General features: G+C 35.2%; 2 protein-coding genes across 2 annotated transcripts in view; one reads left to right on the top strand and one right to left on the bottom strand.

Annotated features, from left to right (window-relative positions):
* The window catches only part of LOC113109348 (myb-like protein U), a 972,647-nt gene that overhangs the window by 368,064 nt on the left and 577,447 nt on the right, over positions 1-27,136 (top strand). The gene's annotated exons all lie outside the window — the stretch shown is intronic.
* On the bottom strand, positions 18,074-24,707 carry LOC113109833 (sodium/potassium-transporting ATPase subunit beta-233). The gene is made up of 6 exons (XM_026273615.1): positions 24,470-24,707; positions 22,541-22,669; positions 20,629-20,784; positions 20,202-20,386; positions 19,671-19,754; positions 18,074-19,566 (listed from the first exon to the last, which is right to left on the bottom strand). Exons 1-6 carry the CDS (start codon positions 24,561-24,563, stop codon positions 19,300-19,302), a joined length of 915 nt encoding a protein of 304 aa, XP_026129400.1. The 5' UTR covers positions 24,564-24,707; the 3' UTR covers positions 18,074-19,299.

Below are 27,136 nucleotides of genomic sequence, written 5' to 3'. Positions count from 1 at the left end.
GCACTTTATTTTGTGCTGCTGTCTGAGTGTTACGGCCGAAAACACTGAAATCCAATTTTAATGATTTAATCTGATTTTAAACCATACACGAACAGATTTGGATTGGATTTGTAAAACAACATAAAACTAATCAAATTTGAATCGATGTGGCCACAAATTACGTTTATTTAATGCAAGATACCTTTTGTGTTTTATTTCTTGAAGCCATGTCCTATACCAAGATTGCAGACCAAACAAGAGCGATGAAGGAAGCTGCATTTTTGAAGAAGGTCCAACAAAAGGAAAAAAACAATCATATCTGCTGGTGTGTTGCTCTATGTGATTATACAACATATATGACCGATAGATATTCTGAGTTTGCAAACAATATTATAGGGTGAACTAGACAACCCTTGATCTTAGGCAGGCTGATCTGGGTGATGACCCATGTTCAACAGAACAGAAACTTAAAGCCTTAAGGCACTTGCTGCATACAAAGTAAGCCAGTGTAATGGTTTGATTCATATTGAACATTTTGTGTCACTTTCCACTGAATGCTCATGCATTTTATGTGCGTTTCAGCTAAAATACAGTGGCGAGTCAGTGGCCTCTTCAAGAGCTTCAACTAAACTTTCCTCACGGCGAATTTTGCGACATGTTGGACAAGTATGTGAAAGTGTCACACTGAAATATTTGAATATATTAGTGTCTTTTTTATTGACATCTGTCAATGTTTCTAGCCTGTATCTTTAAGTTAGTTTGTGCCCCAATTTGCATACTTGTTTTACAAGTACATACATCACTGATGGTGGGAAAATACATAGTTTTGAGTAGGTATGTTAAGCTCATATCATGAAATTGCATCTTGATACTGCAGTACTTTTTGCATGTACGCATTAGCATCTAGCTCAAGTCATTATCTTAAAATTCATATCTTTAAGACTTATTCAACATCTCTGTGTTAAAGCTCCCAGAATCTGCTGCTATTTTCAGAGTGCTCAGACTCTTCCAGCATACTGCACGAAAGTCAACATAACTCATAACTCAGCCTTAGCCCTTTTAATGTAATTTAATTTGAATGTCGTTAAACTAATTTGATTACTAGTGCTTGTAAATGAAATGCTTGACTGTACTAATAAGTATAATAATGTTACATTGTGTTTTGATTAATTGAAGCTGTTCTTTAATGTCTTATTAACAAGAGACTGGTGTCACTAAGAGCAGGAGTCTGCAGGGAGCTAAACTAATACTTGTTTTGATGAAAAGTGACAGTAACGACTTTTACGTTTACAAAAATCTCTTCAACATTTAAAAATAAATGCTGTTCTTTTGAAGTTTCGACTGATCAAAGAATCCTAACAAAATCTTCTGAAAAATCATGGCTTCCACAAAAAATACTTTCAAAAATCAAATGATAATAAATGTTTCTTGAGCAATTTGGGATATTAGAATGAAGGATCACGTGATAATGAAGACTTGAGTAATGATGCTGAAAATGTAGCTTTGACATCACAGGAATAAATTACATTTTAAAATACATCAAATATATAGAAAGCCTTGGTGAGCCTAAGAAACTTCAAGAACATAATAATAATAATAATAATAATAATAATAATAATAATAATAATAATATTACCTACCCCAGACATTTCAGCAGTAGTGTCTATTGCTATTATAGTACATTGTTATAGTTTTAAATATCCATATCATCCAAATGCATGTTTTTTTTTTTTTATATTTTTCTGTTTTGTTGCAGATGAGAATGAGAAGCCATGTCTTTTTGAGCTCACACCAGAAAAACTTCTGACCTTCACCTTCAATACATTTATACCTGAAGACCAACCTAACGAACCAGTGAGAGACTGCTTATGGTTATCGTGCAGACCTTGTGTAGAACTCTTTATGACACACTTTATAATTGTGATTTTACAACTTTAATATTTTTAGTTACTGAAAATATTATCCAAATCTATTAGAGCTTCCAAATTATAGAGCTTCATTCTGTGTGAGCATTGCCGCAAAGTTTCAGTTCAGCATTGGAGATATGTAATAACAGTGCATATTTTGTGAGATTGAGGATGAAGCTGTGTTGTGGTTTTCGGGCTGTGAATGCATTGAGGCATGTTCCTGTCAGAATGCCTGAAGCGGATATGAAACTTACGATTCCATTATTCAGTCTAAAGGTACGGGAAGCAAGTGTTTTTTTCCACACTCCATTACCTTCTAAAAGGGACTTTTTTGTCTTATAATTTTTCCTAAAATTCCTGAATTACAGTCTTTTGCCTGAAATGCCAAATGTGGTTTTGTAATATGTCTGAATTTGCGGAAAATACGTGAAAAATGCTCTTACATGTGTGTACGGTTGAGTGGCAAGCCACAAAGAAAAAATAGGAAATGTCACTCGAGAGCCATCCAAAATGGTGCTGAGTGAGATAATTTGAATTAATGCTATCTTTTGTATTTTAATTGAGAATCCTGCACCACATGTTTCTGCCTCTAACCAGCTCCGCTTTACCTGGAGTGTGACCTGGACTTCCATTTGTGTCCACTGCCGCAATACACTGTCACTAAAGGCAATGCTGTAGGTGTGCATGTCCCTCCAACCCAGATGAAATTTCTAGATGGAAAGGTTTGTTAAGAATTTGCACAAAAACACAATTTTGCACATCACAGGTTGAAACGATTTCCCAAAGAACGAAATGTCTAGAAGTGGGATTTTATGTTTTATATCATAGCTGGCACAATTAGAATCCAGGAATTGAATGATTTGTTTTATAATATTCTGTTAATGTTATTAAGAGGTTTTTTTTTCTTCTTAAAAATACCAAATGCAGGATATAATCAAAGGGGTTGTGCATGGAAGAAGTTTCCCTCTGTGGCCTTGAGCACTTTATCCAATATTTCAACTGTAAGAAGTGACTGCACCCCATGTTTGTAAGCATTGCGCACACACACACACACACACACACACACGAACACACACTGCTTTACACATTACCTCTCATGTAATTAGTCCAACTCTTGCAAAACTCTTATCCATAGTATCGTCCTGATGGCTGTGAAGGCTCCTCCAGCTCTTCAGGATCTTACCCGACAGCATCAGAGACCAGATTCAATATGGAGTGTAAATATATAAATTATCCTCCAGCTTCTGTAAACCCTCTATTGTGAATTGTTTGTGACAGCATTTACAGATTCATGGTGGTTTGATTTCTCTGGCAGGTCTGAGAGTCTGAGAGATCTTCAGTTACATCTATTAAAGAGGATGGAGATGAAGACAGCGGGTTAGTATGAATTATTATCACATGATTGAATCAATAGCATTGAATAGAAATGTAAATTTGATTCGTCTGCAAGTCTCAGAAATCCAGTAGCTGCAGTCAGCTCTGCAGAAACAAGGTGAGAACAATCGCACCAAATTTCACGTGTAGCACTTAATCCTCATTTAGACAGGGTGATTGGTGAAGTATATAATGCAATCATTCATAAAACAGAAAGGTGGTTTTATGTCTGTTCTGCTTGTAGGGAAGTTGATTCCACCATCTGGTAATGAAGACAGCACATTATTTGCCTTGTTGTTCAGGTGTGAGGTGAATATAACGTGAGATAAACTTTCTTCCTCTCTTGATCTCAGAGACACACGCGAACAGCAGTGTCAGCACAGAGCAACAGACTGGGACCAAAAGTAATGGGTCGATTAAAAGAATTGAAATCTACAGTAGATCCAGTTGTGCCTCACCATGTCAAAAATAAATAGCACTTTTATCTATGCTAGGTTTATCTATGTGTGCCTTTATGCTTTAGTGATTGCCTCATAACTAAGTACAGTATATTCATGTTCTTTTAAGCACAACTAGTGGAATGCAATGGACATTGAACTACAGGAAATCTCAGGTAAACCTGCAGACTTTAGCTAAACACAGTGACCATCCACTAGATGGCAATAAATGTCTGACACATGAAACAGCAACTATACCTTCATAAATATTCATATTAAATATTAAATATAAATATTTCATGGTCAGTATCTGTATGGGATCAATTAAATGACTTAAATTAAATATATATATATATATATATATATATATATATATATATACCATCCTTTAATGTTTGTTAGGTCTAATTGTTGGGCTACAATCCCTTGTGGAGAATAGATTCACATTAAGGGCAAGTCTGAACAGGATCATGCCCACATCTGCACAGTATGGATAACTTGTATAAAAATTAGAGGATGTTCTGCTTTGGTATAACATGAATACAAAGCTTTGAAGCAATTACTAAGAATTCCTAAGAACTTCTTCGAACATTGCAACAAAATTTCAGGTTTTTTTCTGAATTTACCAATGCTGGTTAAAACACTTGCCGCATGACATCTCACAGAGAGTATAGCTGCACAATAACCCTCCTAAAATTCAGTTTAGGAATCACACTACCTGAAATTCAGACACTGCATTACTTAATAGCATAAAACTGAGAATAAAACTGTCTGATCGCTCATTGTTCGCATGCCTTCACAAATTAGATTTAGGTCTTGTGAAATGCCAAGACTCTCACTGAATCATCTATAAATAGTACATGTTCCTGCAGCAATACTTTGAGATCGAGGAATTCCTCTTAAATGATGCCAGATTCCTCTATAAAGGTCTATTTCAGTGGGGAACTATTTGTCCTTATCCTCCACAACCTCGTCCAGATCCTCCTTCTGGGTACTCAGTTAACGCCTCCATTAGGTCATCTTTTGAGAGCGCAAACAGATTGGAATATCCCACACTGCGTATGTTAGCAGTCCTGCAGTTACCGGCTTTACTTCTTTTGATGCCGAGAATGCTGATCTCTCTGAAGTAAGCGCCATAGCTGAGGACCACAAACTGCGTGACGCCATCATCTGCCCGATGTCACGCTTCTTGCAAATGTAGTCAACTGGACTGAAAACCTGTGGTTGGAGTTTAAGGACGAGCTCAACAAGAAGACCCGCTTCACAGTCCTGGAAGATACGTACCTTCCGAAGGGTTTCCAGATGCACGTTGATGGCAATCTCCACCTTGAGCTTATCTGGGAGGTTCTTGAGCACTTCCTTTTCATTGCAGGGCTTCCGTTCAATCCAAAGGTAGTCAAACCACTTCACGACTCGGGCCTCCAGATCTTTGGTGACCTTTCGGAAATGCACGTACTGCTTGATGGAGTCGCTCTTGGCCTGGAACTTTGCACGGGACCAGCCGATTATATCGAAAGCTGGTTATATCGAGTTCAGTTAAAGAGTTCAGGTTATATCGATTAGCTACTCATGCTCAGAGGCGTAGCAATAGTGCAGGCAAGGCCCCTGACAGCTGACCATTTGAACAATCGGAAATGTCATTGTTAATATAACATGGAACAACATTTTTTTAATGAAAAAAAAAAAGAAGAAGAAAAAGAAAAAAAATCCAGGTGGGTAGACATACCAGAAGTGTATTGATTTGCAACACAAGGGTCCATATAAAAACAACAGATGTGAAAAAAAGACTCAAGTACAAGTTCCATATACAAGTCCTGTACCTTTAGAACTCTTTAGTAAGATCTTGTTTAAGTCCAGTTAAGGTTCTTGGTTTTCTAATGAGCATGCTAACATCATAAGTCTCCAGAGATGGCTCTTGTTAGGTGCTGTTGATAGTCCTGATCTAATTGCTGTACCGCTGTGTGGTTTGAATTGTTTAAGTCCCCTGACTCCTTACCTTAGTATAAATACTGAATGTATCCTAAAATAATACCTGTAAAAATAATTATAATTTGTTGTTATACTAATTATAATACATTAAAATAGACTTGGTATTTAAAAAAGCTAAAGAAACATTTATTGTGATTAATGTCGAAAACAGTTGTGCTGCATAACATCTGTGTGGAAAATATGCTACATTTATCTACAAGTATTCTGTAATGAATAGAAAATTCATAAGAAGGGCAATAAACATTGTGTGACATAAATGTCTTTACTGTCACTTTTAATCAATTTAATGTGTCCTTGCTGAATAAACATTAAATAATAATAATAATATACAGACCTATACAGCATACATACACTATATAGCACATATTCAAGCTAAAAAAAACGAATTATCCATATAAAATCAATCAATCAATCTGTTTATTTCAAAGTCTAAATGAAAAGATTTCTACAGCACAAACACAAATATAGCATGGAGCCCAGAGCCCCCTGCTGGTCCACAGGCCAAACTCTATTATGATACCACTATTATGATCTTCCAGTTCATGTTTTGTCCTGCATAAACAGCTATCGGCCACAATTACTGGAAGTCATGATCCACATAAGGCTCCAAAACTCGGCCATATGTCCACTCTTTAGAATGAGTCCAGAAACACACACACACACACACACACGCACACACACACACACACATTTATTATATAAATAAAAACAACAGTGCTCATGCGATGAAGACTAATGCCAGTGAGTTAGGTTTTCTCTGAAGCCATGGAGTAATAACATAATGCAATGTAATGCAATCATGTTTTTGTGATATGCAAATAAACACTCCTCAAAAGCCTCCTGAAAAACCTGTTGTATGTCTTGTACAGTACACATCTTCTTTCATCTGATTAATAATAGCATTTTGTATTTAGAATAAAAATGTAGTTCATGTTTCTTTTTCTTTCTGTGAAATCTTTGCTGATTTTTATAAATTAGACATAAGAATAACATGTTTAGTGATTTTACAAGATGACTGAAGTATGTTAAACCTAGATTATCCATAAATAGTTTTTTCATCAAAATGTCCTATTTTTTGGCCGGTTTAAGCCTTTAAATTTTTTATTATTATTATTTTTTTTAAATATATGTAGTTTTTTTTTTTCTTTTTTCTGACAATTGTTTCATATGTCAGATTTTACAGTGTTAATAAGGTTGCTTGATACACTCTCTCAACAACAACAACAACAAAAGGTACAAATTTTTAACTGGGGTGGTACAAAAACTCAAAGGTATACATCTAAATGGTACATATTATTAACTTAAAGGTACATTTAGGACCTAAAGTGTGCATATCAGGCACCACCCCAGTGAGAATTTGGTAGCTGTTTTTTTCTGTGAGTGTTGTGCAAGGTAGTGTTACTTTTCCCTTTAATTGAGAAGGGGAAAAATGTTGAGCATGAGCCTTTTCAGCTGTGTGTATGTATGTTTATGAGATGAAAACTTTCATGCTTCACTGTTCCTTTGGCCTGGTCATCTGGTAAGTTGGGGGAAATTTCAGCTTCAGCTTCCTTTTTTCAGTTCCCAATTGAGGTTCAGTGATATATTCGTCCCTCTGTGCAAGCTACTGATAAAGTTTTGCCACTATCAGCATATGTTTAGCTTTACAACAAATGTCATCAAAATCCTGCATATTCAGATTACAGCACGAGACGGGGGAGGTGTGAAGATGATGTCACACCGCTCACATGTGCCTTTACAATGGGTGTGACTTCAGTCATGACAAGTAGAATGGAGAACAGCTCAGCTTTATCTATCTATATATCTATATATCTATCTATCTATCTATCTATCTATCTATCTATCTATCTATCTATCTATCTATCTATCTATATATATATATATATATATATATATATATATATATATATATACATAAATCATTAGTCATTACAGTATAACATTTCTGTAATCTATATATGCCAGTCAACAGTTTTTGAACAGTAAGATTTTTAATATTTTATAAAGAAGTCTCTTTTATTTAACCAAGCCTTCATTTATTTGATCCAAAGTACAGCAAAAGTATTGATGTTGTGAAATATTTTAACTATATAAAATAAATGTTAAATATATGTTAAATTGTAATTTATTTCTGTGATGCGCAGCTGTATTTTCAGCATCATTACATGATTCAGAAATCATTCTAATATGCTGATTTACTGCTCAAGAAATTAAAAAAAAAATTATTATTATTAATAATATTTAAAACAGTTGAGTATTTTCAGGATTCTTTGATGAATAGAAAGATCCAAAGATCAGGATTTATCTGGAATAAGAAGCTTTTTAAACATTCTACTCCATTCAGAAGCTTGAAGTCAATAATTATTTTTTTTCAGATTTTTTTTAATTATTAAATTAAATTAAATATAAAAAAATAAATAAATACATTACTGCACTACATTGTTCATATACTTTATTAATAAATAAATGAAATAAACCACATATTGTCGCAATCGTAGCCTATGTTTAATGTGGTGTTGGTGCAGTGGATTAGTCACATTCCTCTGGTGTGAGAGACCTGGGTTTGAATCCACTGTGAGACACCAATGTTTCCCTGAGCAAGACACTTAATCCCTAGTTGCTCCAGAGGTGTGCGACCTCCGACATATATAGCAATTGTAAGTCACTTTGGATAAAAGTGTCAGATAAATGTAATGTCTTGATGTTTCCAAACATTTCCATTTTTCTATGAAAGCAACTGTTTTCCTGCAGTGATAGCTGGATGCTTTTGTCCATTTTCTTGGTTCGTCTTTCTGCGAGAAAGCGATCTCCTGCTCCTCCTCCTGAATGAAACACACACGGCATGAGTGTTTAGTTCATCTTGCCTTATTCTGGGTAAGAATAAAATATCAGGTCATGCGCAGACTATCCTGTCTCTTTGATCTTTGAGTTTAAATCTATATTTATACACATCAGCTCTTGAAAACCTCTATGCGAACACACTTGCCCGACAAAAGTGCCATCCCAGATATTTATGACTTTCTTTCTTCACATGAACACAAGCAAAGATTTTTAGTCCATATAATGCAACCACTTCTGAAACCACACAAAGAGAACATGACGGTTCACTTAAAAAGACAGTGATTCATTAACAGGGGTTGCATGAGATACTGTCATATTCTCTTTGTGTATAGTTTTTGAAGTGTCATTTTTGGATGTCCCACACTTGCATAATATAAAGATTTTTTTTTTTTTATATAAAACTCTTAGTTTGTGTTCATCTGATAAATGAAAGTCATGGCATGAGGGTGGAAATTATGGAGTTTCCTTTTAATCCCTTTCACTTTATTTATTTTTATTTGTATTTATTTAATTTTTTTCAGCTGGGTTTCATTTTAATTGTTGTTGAACTAAATATACATGTTTGACCTGTGCCATTGCATTTTTTCGTTCTCTCCCTTTAACCATTCTTCTGAATTGTCTGCCAGAAACTAATTTAAATTTTAAATCTACTTTTTTAAAACTTGAGTACAATTTAAAGTTATACTTTTTAACTTTTAGTATGATTCTGACCAGATACTTGTACTTTTAACTGAGTAAAATTTTCAATGAGTACTTGTACTTTCACTTGAGTAAAATGTTTGAGAACTTTTTACACCTCCGATTAAAACATAAGCAAAGATCAATTTAACACATTTTAAAAGTAAGTGAAAACAAATGGGTTTTTCCCATATTTCAAATTCTATTATTATGTTATAATGTTTATACATTTTATATATAATTTGTATCTAATTGTGGATGTTGAACAAAATAAGATGTGCGTGTGTTCTAAAAATTGCTCCAGTTAGCTGTATATGAAACAATAAAACTCTGTGCCTTATTAAGATATCAAAGTATATTTGTTTATATGTGTGTGTGTGTGTGTGTGTGTTAATAGGGACAGAAGGCAGGCAACATAAGAGCATGTCTGAGCACAGAGGAACTAGGGCATTTGAAGGAAACAGTTCCAGTTAAGTTGTAAATCAAGATGTTAGCCCTTGACCTTCCCAGAAAAGACAGGGTTTTATAAATAGCACAGGTGCATGCTCAGCATGGATTATGCAACTTCCTGTATATTTCATATTCTATTAATGCTCTTGTTTGGCGCTGACACACGTCAGAGGGAACAACACTCCACCCAGGCTAATTTTGTTGGGCTGTTAGAGATCAGGGTCAATCATGTGTGCTATTGATTTATTTTACCAGAGGGAATGTGCCAGATAACACATCAAAAGATTGAAAGAAAAATAAAACACCATCTTAACTGAAGCAGCAGAAGAAGATAGACGATTTGTGTTCGTTCTTCTATTAATAGTATAGTGCAGCATGTATTTGTAGCACTGTTTGCTGAGTCTGTTCTCCCCACCGCTGCAAACCCATCCGCACACACTGAGGAAGTCAACATTTCTGCTTACACAAGCTAATATCATATTCCACCTACAGAAAGATTCAATATAACCACTCCATTGTCTGTTTATTCATTCCCATTATTCTCTAAGCACTGATAATATCTGAATAATCTAATATGCTTAATGCAAGAAAAACTGTGTCAGTACAATTACAGTGTATCTCTTCTCTAGAGTTGACTTCAATGGAAAGCAAATCCCAGAATGATTCTTTCAAAGTCAACTGGACTGGTTTCTAACCAGGAAGATAATGATCTTATGTTTCTGTAATGTGCACAAGTCATTGTGGCTCTTTTACTCTTTATTGCACAATGTTTCATCTGGGAAAATAAACCATTTGATGCACTGTGTAAGCACATGATGCATACAAAATGTGTTTAAAGTGAAATAATGTCTTTTTGTCACTATGTGCTGGTAATCATTTAAAATATCTTTTTCTGGCATGGTGCACCTTGTGGAGGACAATAAATGTTGTTACCCGCCATCAGATTAGCACTTCAGTGGATTTTTCACGTATCAGATTCCATTTTTAAAACAAAAACAAAACATTTGTTAAACTAATTGTCTAAGGAATTGATTGTAACTAGAATGGATATGAATGCAGCTATATTGCACAGAGATAATTATGTTTTATTTAGATTTGTGTGTGAATCTATTTTTGTATTATTACTATTTTAATTATCTAGTATTCATACATTAAAGTCAAATTATTCCTGTTATTAACTGTATTTGACCTTTTAATATTTTGACCTCAATCAAAATGGATAGTCACTTAACTTAAAAACCAAAGTGAGGAGGGGAGAATGGCATTGTATGGAGGGGGTCATTTCAATCAGATATACCAGTCAATGAGATAATGGTCAGATCTGAACAAAAGAAAAGGTTGTCTTTCTCTACAAAAATACAGAATTTGTTGCTATGTCAGAACATCAGCTCAATGAAAAGGTTTGAAACTGAATCAAACCATCTTTTTTTATCATTATGAAACTAACAAATAAATAAATAATGAGTAAAGAAATCCCTTTATACTGCAAAAGTAATAGTGTGTTTGTGTGTGTGTGTGTGTGTGTGTGTATGTGTTATTCCAAAGGGTGAAGTAGTGTGTAAAAATAAACATTAAAGAGGTGCACCTGGTGCTTATTCAGCCTTATAACATTATCATAAATCAACAATTGCATCTCTCCCACACAGAACTTTTTTATGGTGACGCAGGCAGGCATAATGGGTGCCTCCAGATCTGCTGCCACTACAGAACATTCCTTCCCTCCATTTTCCCTTTTTTACGCTATTTTATTTCTATTTTTTAATGAAGAAGTTTCTAAATGCTATACATTGTTTATTTTTATTTTTATTTATATTTTTTTCCAATTAATCTTTGAAAGGATTTCCAACTTTATAGGAGTTTTTTTTTTTTTTTTTTTTTTAAAGGTTTGCATTTTTCACATCACATTATTACATTATTTTAAAAAATAAAACGTATTAAATTAAAACAAATAAATACATTTAATTAAAGTTAATTTATTAAATTCAATTTAATTAATTAATTATAATGATATCTAAAAGATTTGCAAGTACTGCACTGTATCTTGTAGTAATTGAATTTTTTTTTTTATAAACGCTAATGCTTTAAATCAAAATCAGGAGACAGCAAAGTAAATCCAGTATCAGAACTAGAGTTTTATACATGGGGTGGCCAAGGCTATACTTCAGGGTTGTCCATATAAATAAAAATTAGTGTGTAGCTAAATTAGTGTAAAATTAAGTACTCATTTAAATTCACTTGGGATTCAGAGTATTTTCCTTTCTAATTATTCAAGTTCTCTCTCTCAGTCTTTATTCACTTGTTTCTCATGGTTTCTCAATTTAAATAACCACTATGAGAATAAAATTTGGTGAAACTGATCTGGCAATTGCTCCAGTGCATTTTATGTTTGCACTCTGTAGAGCATCAGAGGTTTCTATTTAAATCATGTTTTTGCAGCATTGAGCAATGTAGCCAATCAATTCTGTTGATTTCTTGAATGCAATGACAAATCAGATGCATTTAAGTCGTAATCCACAGTTTTTTGTTCAATTCAGACTTTTTGGACTCTCCTTTCATTGTAACAAAATGTAGACATTATAGAAGAGATACATTGTGTAGTTACGCTTTCTGGGGTATAATATCCATTCAGAATTTGAATAAATTAAAATTGCTGCTACAAGCACCAACAGCCACATGAGCAAAACAGGAACAAAAATATGAAATGTCAAACTAGATTATTAAGGCTATAAGAGCCTGTGCTGATAAGCGGTAGAAGTGATATTTCATGAAACTATGAGTTTAATGTGTCAAATGTGGTCCAATTTTACACACGATACTGTGACTGAATTGCATATATTATAGCACAGAAGTGAATGTTAGGCTAAATTTGGAACGGTCTTGTCTCTCTTATCTGACTGACTGTACTGAAGCGTAATCCTTTCAGGAAATCTAAACCCGATCGTAAACCTGATAAAAAGCACCATGCTATCATGTTTTCACATGCAATGCAACAGTCCAACATCTAAACACTAAATCTAATAATCTTACAGGCAAAAGGTTTACTTCAAGAATGAAAATAAGGCGATGATGACTTTTGCTGTGAAAACAGTGCAAATGGAAATAGCAATCTATATTATTATATTTCTCTATATGATGCATCTACTTTATTCAGTTCACAGAAAGACAAATGTAGAACGTGTGTGTGTGTGTGTGTTCACTACTCACTGCTGTGTGTGTGCACTTGGATAGGTTAAATGCAGAGCACAAATCCTGATAATGGAACACCATACTTAGCTAAAAATGCCGCCATTCACTCACTGTCACTTAAAAATGTATCAAGTGAAGACATCTCGAGAGAAAGTAAGTGAATTTGGATGAGCCTTGAAGCCTTTTAAACTGCCTTCACTGAATGAAAATTTGAGGCGGCAAACAGGGTGGCTAATCAGATGTCGGGGTGCCACATGGGAGTGTACCATTCTCTGTTCAATTCAATTCAATTCAAGTGTATTTGTATAGCGCTTTTTACTATACAATTCATTACAAAGCAACTTTACAGAAAATTTTATTTCTCGAAATATTTAGTTGTAGCTTATAAGTGGTGACTGTCAGTTTGTGTGCATATTGAAAATTAATACAAGACGTATTCAGCCCGACGATGAACATTAATAACTGCAAGTATTATATGATGCAGTCACACTTGTAGCAATATTTGTTAGTTCTGTTTGTTGATTCAGGGTTAGCATCATCTGAGGTCCTCTGAGGGGTCAGCATCATCTCTTCTCAGGTGTTCTGGATCCAGACGTGAGCTTGTGTATATCCTAGTTACCGTGGCAAAACAGAGAAACAAATAGAGACTACCAACAAAGTAAAATAATTAGTTTAACCCAAGCTAAATAATAAGAATGAGCATTTGATCAGATGCAACTGCTGTCACAATTTAAGAGATGCATTATTCGAATGCTTGGCAAAAGAGATGCGTTTTTAATCTAGATTTAAACAGAGAGAGTGTGTCTAAAACCCGAACATGATCAGAGTTTGGGAGCCAAATGTGAAAAAGCTCTCCCTCCTTTAGAGGACTTTGCTATTCTAGGAACTACCAAAAATCCAGCGTTTTGAGACCTTAGGGAGCGAGGTGGATTGTAACGTGGTAGAAGACTACTTAGCTAGGCAGGAGCTAAACCATTTAGGGCCTTAGTTATAGGTAAGTAATGATAATTTGTAACTGATACGGAACTTAATAGGTAGCCAGTGCAGGGACTGTAAAATTGAGGTAATATGATCATATTTTCTTGACCTGGTAAGGGCCCTAGCTGCTGCATTTTGGACTACATGTAGCTTGTTTATTGAAGATGCAGGACAACCACCTAGAAGTGCGTTACAATAGTCTGGTCATGAATGCATGAACTAGCTTTTCTGCATCAGAAACAGGTAACATGGCTTGGCAATGTTTCTAAGATGGAAGAATGCAGTTTTTGTAACATGGGAAATATGGTTTTCAAAAGACAAGTTGCTTTCTAATATAACACTCAGATTTTTGACTGTAGAGGAAGTAACAGTACATCGGTCTGATTGCAAATTGTAATCTACAAGATTCTGTGTACTGTTTTTTGGTCCAATGATTAATGTCTCTGTCTTATCAAAATTTAATAGGAGAAAATTATTGGTCATCCAATCTTTTACATCTTTAACACAATTTAGAAGTTTCATCTGGTCTCGTTGAGATATATAGCTGAGCATCATCAGCATAACAGTGGAAACTAATCCCGTATTTTCTAATAATATTACCAAGGGGCAACATGTATATTGAAAATAGAAGGGGACCTAGGACGGATCCTTGTGGCACTCCATATTTTACTGGTGATAAATGAGATGACTCCCCATTTAAATAACCAAAATGGAAGCGATCAGACAGGTAGGATCTAAACCATCTTAGAGCCTGCCCTTGAATACCTGTATAGCTTTGTAATCCATCTTATGAGTATGTCATGATCTATGGTGTCGAACGCAGCACTCAGATCAAGTAAAACTAGCAATGACATGCATCCTTGATCTGACGCAAGAAGCAGGTCATTTGTAATTTTAACAAGTGCAGTTTCAGTGAAATTCTTCATACAGGTCATTTCTTTGCAGGAAGGAGCTCAATTGAGCAGACACAACTTTTTCAAAAATTTTTGACATAAATGGAAGATTTGAAATGGGCCTATAATTGGCCAGTTCACTAGGATCTAGTTTTGGTTTCTTAATAAGAGGCTTAATAACCGCCAGCTTAAATGGTTTTGGGACGTGATCTAAAGATAGCGAAGAGTTAATAATATTGAGAAGAGGTTCTTCGGCTACAGGTAACAACTCTTTTAGTAATTTAGTGGGTACAGGCTCTAATAAACATGTTGTTGGTTTAGATACAGTGATAAGTTTATTTAGCTCTTCCTGTCCTATAGTTGTGAAGCACTGCAGTTTATCTTTGGGTGTGATGGATGAAACTGAACTATTAGATTTTCCAGTGGAAATCAAATTTTCCACTCTGTCAGTGGAAATTACCAGTACTGAGACTGGAGAAGGATAAAAAAATAAAAAAACTCTAAAAATACATGGTCAGGCACATACAGTAGCAAACAATGGGAGGAAGTGCATCTCTATTATTCTTTCCTCTAATAGTAAGGATCCAACTAAAATAAGGTGCACAGTTCACAAAGATAAAATCTGTTTCTTATCCCAGGTAGATTGCTGTATTATTTGTCTAGATAATTCAAATTCCATCGTAGCAAATATTACTTCTGCATTACTTTGACAACTTAAAGTACATATAAAATTTTTCAACAGAATGCAGCTTTAAGAAAGTGTTTTATTAATGCAAGAATCATGATTGAAGCATTATTTATTGCATGCTGAACTGTCACTCAAATAAGTGTTTCAGTCATGTATGGGAATCAGCTGTGGCATATCTTTGTGGTAATGATTGCTATGTGGCCCTTAAAGTGACTTTTAATTAATGAAAATAACTTGGCATCACATGAAAGTTGCTCATTCTGTAATTACCATCCATATATCCTCCTCCTATCTACTCTCTTGTACACAAACACATCATATACGCTAGTATTTTTACTCACCGTGAGACTCATGTTGATATTACACATCTGAGATCAGGTGGCTTTGCTTTGTGTCCTCAGATCATCTTGGGTGCGAAAACATATATCTGATTCTTCAAGACCCAAAATTCAGATAAAAAAAAGAAAAATTTGGGAATATCTTGAGAGGAATCTGGGTGTTTAGTATCTCATCCCAGCAGGGGCGCCGATTATGGAATTACATTTGTTTCAATTATAATGAACGAAATTTTATAAAACTGAACGTAACTTTTTCAGAAACTATAAAAAATATGCCATTACAAAAGAACAAAAACACTATGAAAATGCAAAAAAAAAAAAAAATTAACTCAGTCGCACAAATTTAGCATGCTCTTCAAATATGCTTCATTCTTTGTTAATGTTTTTCAAAGATTCGTTTTCGAATCGTGGATTCTATATTCATTGCCACATATTTCACTTACGTTTTGCAGTTTTTTGTTTTCTGTTTTGACACAAACTTCTCATGGGGGCGGGCTTAACAGTGATCTACTCTGATTGAATAGTGAGCTTTTGATGGACAGGTGCTCTCTGACCGGGAGGTACAGACGCCACCCAGTGGCACGCATATTGGAAAGCTCTCGCGGTGATTAAATCTGGTCTCTACCGCAAAAAAATCTTTTTCACAGACAAAGTGAAAGACATTTATTTTAAGCTCATACACAGGTTCTACCCTGTAAAGAAGTTTATACAAAGATTTAAATCTGACATTGATCTTACATGCTCTTTTTGTTCGAGTTCTGAAGAAACTGTACACTTATTTTGGTCATGTCACCAACTGTGGGATGATATTGGTGTGTTTGTCAAGTGTAAGATTTTGCCAGGCTTCTCAGTACATATGAAACACATATTTCGGTATTATGACTCTGACCCCACAAATTAATATAGCAGTTTTGTTATTAATTAAAAATATTCCCTAAACAAATTTCACAGTCACAAATGCAAATTATCCAACTGTAAACCTGTCTTCTCTGTTTTCCTAAAAGAAATGGAAAACTATTTGAATGTAATCTCAGTATCTAATAAGAAAGCTATAAGTTTGATTTGCTCTGCCTTTGATCTCCTTGTTTAATTTGGTTTAGATTTTGGCCCTCTTTTTATTCTTTTTTTTGTGGTGGATATTATGTTATGTATGTTTATACCTTTGTATGTTTTTGTTCTCTGCTTTAATAAAAATAGAAAAAGAAAAAAAAGCTCTCGCGGTGATTTGTATGCAATAAGTTGTGCCTTGTGTTACTAAATATATAAATAATATTTGACCTTCGATCGTCTCAGTAAAGATGAGCTCTCAGGAGACAGAGACACAGAGCGGCATCATCTTCCTCCTCCGCTTGATTTTTAATACTAAATATGTAAATAATATTTGACCTTCGATCGTCTCATTCTGTAAAGATGAGCTCTTGTCCTTCATGGCAGCTTGATGTAAGCTTGTGTTACTGAAGTAAACAATAACATCGATACAAGTTTTTCATGTTACAGTGTGCTACATTTTGTTGTGGGTTATTATTGTCATAAAGTATTGTTGTAAAGTAAGCAAAATCTGTGGCAATGAATTCAAAATCCACGATTAGCAAAAACTAATCTTTGAAAAACATTAACAAAAAATGAAGCATATTTAAAGAGCCTATTAAATTTGTGCGACTGAGTTAATTTTTTTTTTGTTTTCATTGTTTTTTTCTTCTTTTGTAATGGCATATTTTTGATAGTTTTTGAAAAAGTTACGTTCAGTTTCATAAAGTTTCGTTTATTATTATTGAAACAAATGTAATTCCATACCTGATGAGAGACTTTTTTAGTCTCATTTGCAAAGACTCTCATCTCTTGCTCTTTTCTGTCTGCACTTTAACTTTTAATGTCATCAGCTGGAGTGTCTGCCAAATACATATCATGATTAAAATGTTTATCCACAATGTGCTTAAATAAACTTATAATCATCCTATGCAACTCTTGATATGGAAAGATGTTTTTTACATGTTGTAATCGTTCATGATCAGGCTTAGTTTTAGCAAACAGTGCTGGGAAGGTTACTTTGGAAATGTTATAGGTTACAGATTAAAAGTTAGCCTATTTAAAATGTAATAAGCAGTGTAACTATTTCAATTACTTTATTAAAGTAATGTGACTGATTACATTTGATTACTCTTTGATTACTTACATAAATTTGAAACCGTTTATCATGTTAAAAACGTTTAAAGCAGGCAGAGTTAACATTACTGTATAACTCAACACTGTCAGAGAATATAAACATAAACATTTTAAAATTACCTTTCATTAAAACGATATATTAGAACATTTTATAAAATAAAAACACCACAACTTGAGAGTCTCAGTTTTATTTTGTTTAGTCTTTTCCAGTTCAACATGAGAGCTTGTGAGACTCATGAAATTTGACATTTCTGGTGTTTGACACTGATTGCGCACACCTACAAAACATCCCGATGGACAGGGTATTGCATTACTTCTGATAAAATCTAGAATCATTTTAATGGCTTTGGCATTGGTAACATTCATGACAAGTTCATGAATTCATGACGAGAATGAGCATGTGCAAGAACAGATTATTTAAGGTCACCACTCAATAAATATTGAAATTTAGAACATTCAACCACGCCATGTAACGTCTTCAATAAGAAGAAGAATGACAAGGCAAGGAAGAAAACAGAGATGTAAAAACAAAAATCAAAGCTTCAGTATAGCGGTTCCCTCCACACGTGAATGACACCATGAAACCAAAGACACCATCTACATTCAGAGAAAACGATTATTAATAGAGAAGTACAATCTTCCCCTCCTACACTGTAGTGATTTTAGGGGAAAAAAAGGTTCATTACCCACCTAATACACCTAAAAGATGCAAAGATAGAACATCAATACCCCTGAAAGGCAATGTTAAGAGGCCAGTGTATTTCCATTAAGTAACTATACATACATGTAGGCACATTTGACAAATGATGCTGAATCACACACATAGCATTGCTCAAAACAACCTACATATGCAACTAATGTGCACGTTCTAAATATAGGGAAATCACACAAGGCAGCAATACAATACAACAGGGACAAAACAGTGCTGGCTACATCGGTAGAGGAAATGTAATTTACAGTAAAACAACATGCCCCTTTGATCGTGGACACTTCTCATTTGGTAGTAGAATAAATATTTAATGCTATGGCTAATCCTCCAGGTGTTTACATTCTAACCCTACACTGAAAGCAGAAAGCTTGAAGGAAAGAGTACAGACAATGTTAGGTCCCACACATGTAAGACGGTATGTTGTTTTAAACTAGTGGTTTTAAATAATCTTTTATATATATTTTTTTATTTTTTATTTTATTTTTTTATTTTTTAAGTAATCTCTCCTATACTAAAGTGAGGCCTCTTTCTGACATGAGACACTTGTACATTCAAAAAAACATCCCCTCGGTTAAACACTGTGGAAGACCGGCGAGAAACTTCTCTCTGGTGCATTTGTATCTCAAGTCAGAAGAGGGGCCTTAGTTTGCCTTTAAATAGGGAGAGAGACGAGGTACTCTGTTCAGAGGTCATGTTGATTTGGTCATGACACCGATTTTAACATCGAATCGTCCCTGGTAGCGATCCTTGTCGCTGTAATAAATGTTTTCCCCAAACACTTTGCACTCCACGCGGATCTCCGCGTTCGGGGTGATGTTGACGAACTGGACGGCCACCAGGGGCTGCAGGTAGTGTAAGTGCAGGAGCTTTCCGTAGTAGGGGTAATACTGAAGAGGAAAGCCTCCTCCGATACCGTAGTACTTCACTTCACCGAGCTTACCTTCATCCTCTTCTTTCTGTAGGTGTTTCAGAGAAGACCAGAGAATACATGCTGCCAGTCAGCAACCATTTTACTATTTTAAAAAGCAATTGAGAGTCAAGCAGGGAAATGATCGCTCACCTTGTTTGTGCAGTGGATAGGAATCACGTTGGGCTGGACTTTGTGCTGCGCATCTTCTGGAATGCTTTCGTTTGATGCTGGTGGCTAAAAGAAAGAAAAAGAAAGAACAAAAGAACATGAGACTTGCATGCAACTTGATAGAGGTTAAAACATATTATGGTAACTTTTCTGCAATGCTCAATACTTATCAATAAAATGATCAAGAAATGATTAATAATAAAATACTGTGTAAGAAAAATGATAAAACAAATACAGCAACAAATAATAATATTTTATTACTAATAATATTATTATTAAATAAAACATAAAAAATACTTTTTAAGAAAAACAATACAATAAAGAATGAACATAGTATACATATACATAATAGTATGTTTCATTGTATTTATATTAGCATTTACATAATATTATAAAAGACAAGAAACTTGCTGATGCATTATAAAAACGAACCTTACGTCAATTCATTCATAGGCTACAGAAATGCAAGATCCTGCAACATTTTGTGAATATTTTTCTATGTATTTAACAAACCTTAGGTCTGAAGTTTACAATCCGGTTGAGCTTGACAATCAAGCAGGGCTTCCCCTCTGAGTATCCAAAATTACGATCTTCAATGCCAGAACAGGGTCCTAGAAAAGATTTCTTAAACTGGCATGCCTTTCTGACACCCATGTCACTTTCTAGATCACCTCTATTCTTGTATTCTCCAGGTTGATCTGTCAAAATAGAAAACAATAAACATTATATATTGGTATATAATGTAAAGGTTTTATATACAATTATGATTTTCTAGTGGGAAGTGAAAAAGAGATAAATGAAGTATAAAATCAGTAAACAATATTTTATTTAGTTGGCGAATATTACAATTGTTAGGCTTATGAAAACCTCGATCCTGCTGGGAATATATCTATATTCATTTGGGACTCAAGTAACGGAAGACCAATGTGTTATCTAGTACCTCCACACTCCTCAAACTTCATTGGGTCCACTTGTTTTTCTGTGTCATAGGAATCTAAGAATTCTTTCATGGCTTTGACGTATGTCCTGTAGGTATCATCATCCTCCGGACTGATGATCAGCTCACCCTTGTCTGAACGGGGGTGGTGAGAGAGCCCTGTGCACAGATAAAATAACACAAATACCAAGAATTCAGATATATTGGCATTCATTTCTTTGGAGACATAGTTGTTCTCTCATTTGACTCGTATGTATTAAAGTCTTGTCCCTAACTCTCCTGTGCAATATCAGCAATCATTGTGCAATTCTGAAGAATTCTGTCAAGTCTTGATAAAGTGTGCCTTCGGAAATTTCATAACTAACATCAGTTTAAACTCTAACAGCTGTTTAACCTCCCGGAAATGTTGAATGACTCATGCAAGAATTTCTTTGGCAAATCGCAAAAGAATGTTTCTAAATTTTGTGGTCGACTATGCATCTACTAAACTTTTTACAATCATAATAAGAGATAAAAATCTACTATGTAATTTTTTCCTTTATTAAAATTAATAAGCAAAATCATGCAACCCTGTTATTTAATACTTTATGTAATTTTAGAATTGCATTAATTTTCACAAATTAACTGACTTTTTATTAATATGAAATTATGCAAAACAAAATTAGGAGTAGGTAAAGGCTGGTCAGCTTCAAATCCATCTGACAAATGAACAAAGCTTATCTGAAGAAACTGGTTGATAACTGGTTCTGCATTGTAAATGAAATCAAATTCCTCTTTTTTTTTTTTATTTATTTTTTTTTTTTTACAAAATCATATGTGAAAGACAATATGTCCTGAAAACAGTTTGCAGAACACAAAGCTTGAACGCTGGAGTGACTCTGAATGAGGAACTGTGATTGTTAGAGAGAAAGAGATTGAATTCTGAAATACATGTTTTGAATCATCCTGATGCTTCCCATGATCAGTTTTCCTAAATAAGCCTTGCCAAGAGGAGAGGGATCAGTTTCTCTACATAGTGCTTCATAGTTCTAATGTGTCTGGAAGGAATATGTTGGCATAGTCAGTCAATTTCCCCTTAACTTCACATGCCTTCTGTTCTACCAAGAATATGTGAAAGATATCAGCTGTCAGATATCAGATTATCAATCCCCAAAAGCCCAGTGTGCCCTTGATCTGGCCTCTGAACCCACCAAATGTTTGTCAGACAGATCCAACCCTTCAAGCCTCACTTTAAACTGCAAGAGGAACAGCAAATGTGACAGGAACAACGAGTCCAAGCCCTCATCGGGGAACCAGACGGGTTGCCAAAATCTATGACCTTAAGAACCCCCTGAAATTGTATGTAGGCTAATGAAAGCAAAATTTGTTTTGGCTTTTAAGAAAATGATCTAGCAGAAAAATACATCATCACATAAAAGAAATCACATATACAAATTGTTGTTCATTAAAATGTATCTTGCATGAAAATATCCAATTCACCACTGACCTAATAAATCTGTTTAAAATGATGCAAAACTCCCTGATTCAATAGGGGATACTTCAACATAAAAACTATTTGTTTGTATATAAAACGTAATATTAAAATAAAAAAAATTGGGGTAGAATTGTTTGGTTTTTTATTATTATTTTTATTTTCTAGTAAATTTGACAATTATTTACAAAGAAAATGAAAGCAAACAATGAATTAAGTTTTAAAATTTTTTAATTTAATAAAAAATAATAAAAAAATGTTATTCTTCTTTCTTTGTTTGTTTAATTGTACACTTCGTATTTAATTTGGCCCCATGCAGTTCCACTATGATCCCCTAGGGCTTTATAAAACCCCTTTATATTACTTCAACTTCCATTTACACTCAGAATAAATTTTATAAGAAAGATATAAAAGGCAGGATTGTCACTGCAATAGAATTGTTACCTGGAGGAGCTACTCTGTCCTGCCAGGTGGGTTTGTAATCGCTCAGGGTGAGGAGGAGAACCTGGATAGTGCCGATAAAGATCCCAGCCAGAAAGCCATAAAAGACGAGATAGAACAGGAAGATTTTTGCTGTGGAGAGAAAAAGAGAGAGACGGGACATATTTAAGTATTTGAAGACATTTTGAGTAGCAATTCTGATGTCATTACTGTATTTAATGATGATAGTTTTTTTTATTATTATTATAGATGTGCCTTTTGATAATTTTAGATTTGAATTGATGCTTGAAAATTCTATGCAGTAAAGCAAGTGTGTTCTTTCCTTGGAGAAAAGACACTTCAAATCCTCAGATGTGTACCGGAAGAGTCTAGAAGTCTAATAATAAGACTTATATTTATACATATCACTAAATTTGTACATAAAATAAAGTATTATTGGAAATGACTACTTGGAACAGTCTGATCCCACTGATGTTACGTCATCAAACAGACGAATCTGCTGACACCATACCAGCATACAGAGAAAATACAGAGGTGCCAGCATGGCAGGACATGATGAGTAATCTCAGTGTATCAAACATCAACAATGTGTAGGGGCATCGCAGAGCAGTCAAACCAGTATGGTCATATATTCAGTTCTTTCCCAACCAGTCTTTCCACTTTATCCCTAAATAATTCACTCACAATCTGCCCAGATGATGCACATTCAAATGACTTCCAATGAAATCATTACAGTGCTAAACTCCATTTTAGTTACTCGTGTGCAGTTCGGGCACAGGGCCTGTGTGGTTTCCGGTGGTGCATAAAGCAATGTCAAAGGGTCATTGAGCCTAAAGCCCAGTGAATGTCAATGTATTAGATGATGTAATGGCCATCATAAATCTCAGGAGATAAACTGACTTCTAGGATTATATGTGTTCTTCCTCATCTAGAAGATAATTATGCATTGCTTTGCTAACGCATGACTCATTTTGGACACCCATTGTCAGGAACTTTACACTTGCTCCTGCATGGATTTTATATCCACACTCGACTGGATAGACACAATCAATAGATGCTTAGAAATGAAATCATATGAAGTAGAAAGCAGATTAAGTTACTTACCGAGCCAATGGAGTTGGACATTAGGCATCATTAGACACTGAAGGGATTAATTAGAAACTGTTGCTGCCTTAAATACACAACATCAGTATTAAGTGCAACCTTAGATGAGGCAGTCAGACCAAAAAGACTAGGCCTTTCACCTTGAGTCACCTTGAACAATGATGCATTTTTAACCCTTTCCACGTGTAGCACGTTAAAAATGACAAGTATGCTAATTAAATGATATGCTGATTGATTTCATGGCATCCACAGACATGAAAAAATCAGCTTTTTTAAAAAAACACAAGCCTTTAACCATGTCGTTATTTGATTCATTATTTATTTCTGAGGAGGAAAATAATTTTATTTAATTTCATTTTAGCATTGAGCAGCAAATATCGAACTGATCAGTAATCTGAAGCCGTGCTTTGTTGACCTTTTGCTCCTCCAGTGTATGAAATTCAGGCAGAGCATTGATTATATATTCATATATCTTTATATTTAGAAGAAAAAAATAGAACACATATTACGTGTCTAAAGACTAAGTGATCTCAATGAAACACGTAGGATACAGACAAACAGCAACAAATAAGCCTACTTATTAAAAATGCTTCGAATCATCAAAACACATCCGTTACTACTGCAAATCATGCGTTCTGACTGAATATCGATATATGAAAGTCCGTGAGACATTTGCTGCAAAGTCAAATCATACAGGTTGCTTCGTGACCAGACAGTCTATCGGTACCTGCTGCTATAGAGACGGCGATGACGGGCATCACCGTGCTATCCAACGTGCTGAAATGTAGAAATACTATCGATACAACATCTATAATAGGTTATACTTACACCAACTACTGCCGGTGCGTCCAAGAAATTCCTTCTTCTCCGAATTCCATACAAACTTCTTCCATCCTCCTTCATCTTTATTTTGAGCGGGCATGGTGAACTGTAAGGTTTGATTTTCCCCCTAGGCAGCGAATTCCCTCTTGTTTCCTTTCTTGCCTCCTTTTGAATACTACACCCCTTCCTGGAGCACTAATCCCACCGTGACATGGAGCCGTACCCGACTCTCTCCAAGGTGCCCCGCGTAATATATCCAGCGGAGCGCCCGGGTCCCGCCCACCGCGACCCAGCGCAAATCACAAACAGAACCTCCAGTTACGTAGCACGGTCGTGCAGCTCACGAAATTGGGGTGGGAATCACTTTACAATAGGGGTGCGTAAAAAGACGTAGAATCCGCTGTGAAGGGAGTGATGTAAAAAAAAAGCCCATGACGCAAGAGCCGCGTTCAGCGCCAAAAAGTGGAGAAACGGTTCAAGGATGCCTGTTTTTAGGATATTTAGACAGCTCAAGCGAATGGATGCACATATGCCTGGAACATGTTTTCATCATTATGTAATAACAATGTGTGTCCTTCTAGCTATTAAATGTGTAATTAATTTCTACGTTCCAGCATGATTCTTTATATGCTAATTCATTTCAAGATGGTACAAAAAGTGCAGTTAATCTATTACTGCAGGCTGTCTCTTCAACACCACTTTGAATATACTTTAAAAACACAGCAAGTTTTCAACTGAGCTGAAATGTATAACAATGCAAAGTATCTGGAATGAACAATAAAAAGCCAGTTAAACGGTTGTCAGAACTAAAATATATGAACTATATATGCAGTTTTTCACACCATTTCTCCATGGAAACTGAAAAAGTTAATACTGATATAAGATACAGGCACTGTTTTTGAGCTACTTTATGAGCACATTTGCCCTTCATTGACTGTAACAATTAACTCCTGCTCACATGTTCTTACTTTCACTGAAGCATTGTATCACTCTCAAATCATGCTGGAAAACAAAACCGTACAAAAACTGTTTAAAAATGTATATGCAAAAGTGTAGGAATGAGAAATGTAGGAAGATTCGAAAACATAGGAAAATTGGAAGAAAGGGCATGAACGTTTCTAGAAATATTGGTGATATTGATTGCTACACTCTTTTGCACCTTTAGAAGTGCACAGAGGTGCATGAAGACCCACCCACCCACACACCCTTGAACAAGCACTGAACCACCTTGGAACAGTGTTTACATGTATACAGAGCGTAGAATCACAAATACAACACACAAAAGAGGCAGAGCAGTCAATGTCAAAAACTGAATTTTCAAGATCACATTTGTCAAACTCAAGGTGAGTTCATCAGGAGAAACTAAGTCCACATTACAAGCCTGACAGACACAGATACAGAGTTTGGTCTCCCTAGGGTGTAACACATAAGACATTGTGGTTTTACAACTGATACAAAGTAAATATAAATATATGTATACTGCTCAAAAATAATATAAACAGTATATATGCCTATTAAATTTAAACCGTACATACTTTCTCTGTCCTTCATCTAGTACAGATTGTCAGTGTAGGCCTGACATTGATCTACTACACTTAATCAAATTAAAATAGAAATGCTTTAAAAGTTGTACATGGGAAAAAGAAAGAAAGAAAAAGGACAGGAAGTTTCTTCTGGCTGGTGTCCCAACAAAGAGTTGTAGATCAGACGATAAGACATCATCACACCAAACAATGACTTCCTCTTCTGATGTTCCAGGTGATATCAGGTGATACTTTAGATTACTCCAAAAATATGTTTGCAGAATATAAAGCTTGATAGAGATACTACATATTTATTATTAACTGCTGTAATGTTTGAACCGATGAAGTAAAAATTATGCACATGGTAATTTTCAGCATCAATATATATATGAAAGTGAGGAGACATGTGGCCAGTATGGTGATACATTTATTCCATCCAAAGTGCACACACACAGCAGTGAACACACACACTGCCAGAGCAGTGGGCAGCCATTTTTTTTGCTGCGGTGCCTGAGGAACAGTTGGGGGTGGACCTCAGTCGGAGTATTGAAGGTGTGAGAGAGCACTGTACAATCACTCCCCCTACTTACAATTCCTGCCAGTACAAGACTCAAACCCACAACTTTTGGGCTAGGTCATTAGGTCATGACTTCCCACAGTCTTAAACACACACACAAACACACCCACCCTCTTTTGCCTTCAGAACTGCCTTCATTTCTTTATGGCATAGATTCAATAATGTGTTGGACACATTCCTCAGAGATTTTGGAACATACTGACATGATAGCATCATGCAGTTGCTGCAGATTTGTCAGCTGCACATCCATGATGCGAATCTCCCATTCCACCACATCCCAAAGCTGCTCTATTGGATTGAGATCTGGAGAATGAGAGGCCATTTGAGGAAAGTGTCATGTAACTCATTGTCATGTTCAAGAAACCAGTCTAAGATGATTTAAGCTTTGTGACATTATCATGATGGAAGTAGCCATTAGAAGATGGGTACACTGTAGTCATAAAGGGATGGACATGATCAGCAACAAGACTCAGGCAGGTTGTGCCATTTAAACGATGCCCTATTGGTACCAAGGGGCCCAAAGTGTGGCAAGAAAATATCCCCCACACCATTACACCACCAACAGCAGCCTGA

Source organism: Carassius auratus, chromosome 1, assembly GCF_003368295.1.
Source record: "Carassius auratus strain Wakin chromosome 1, ASM336829v1, whole genome shotgun sequence".
NCBI lineage: Eukaryota > Metazoa > Chordata > Actinopteri > Cypriniformes > Cyprinidae > Carassius > Carassius auratus.
This window is presented reverse-complemented; position numbering and strand designations above follow the sequence as displayed.

Excerpts from the sequence above, each read along its gene's own strand:
- LOC113109833 (XM_026273615.1), bottom strand. The coding sequence starts at position 24,563 with ATGCCCGCTCAAAATAAAGATGAAGGAGGATGGAAGAAGTTTGTATGG. Across the intron at positions 20,785-22,540 it reads GGACAGAGTAGCTCCTCCAG|GGCTCTCTCACCACCCCCGT; the intron begins GTAACAATTCTA and ends ATCTGTGCACAG. Across the intron at positions 20,387-20,628 it reads GAAGTTTGAGGAGTGTGGAG|ATCAACCTGGAGAATACAAG; the intron begins GTACTAGATAAC and ends CTATTTTGACAG.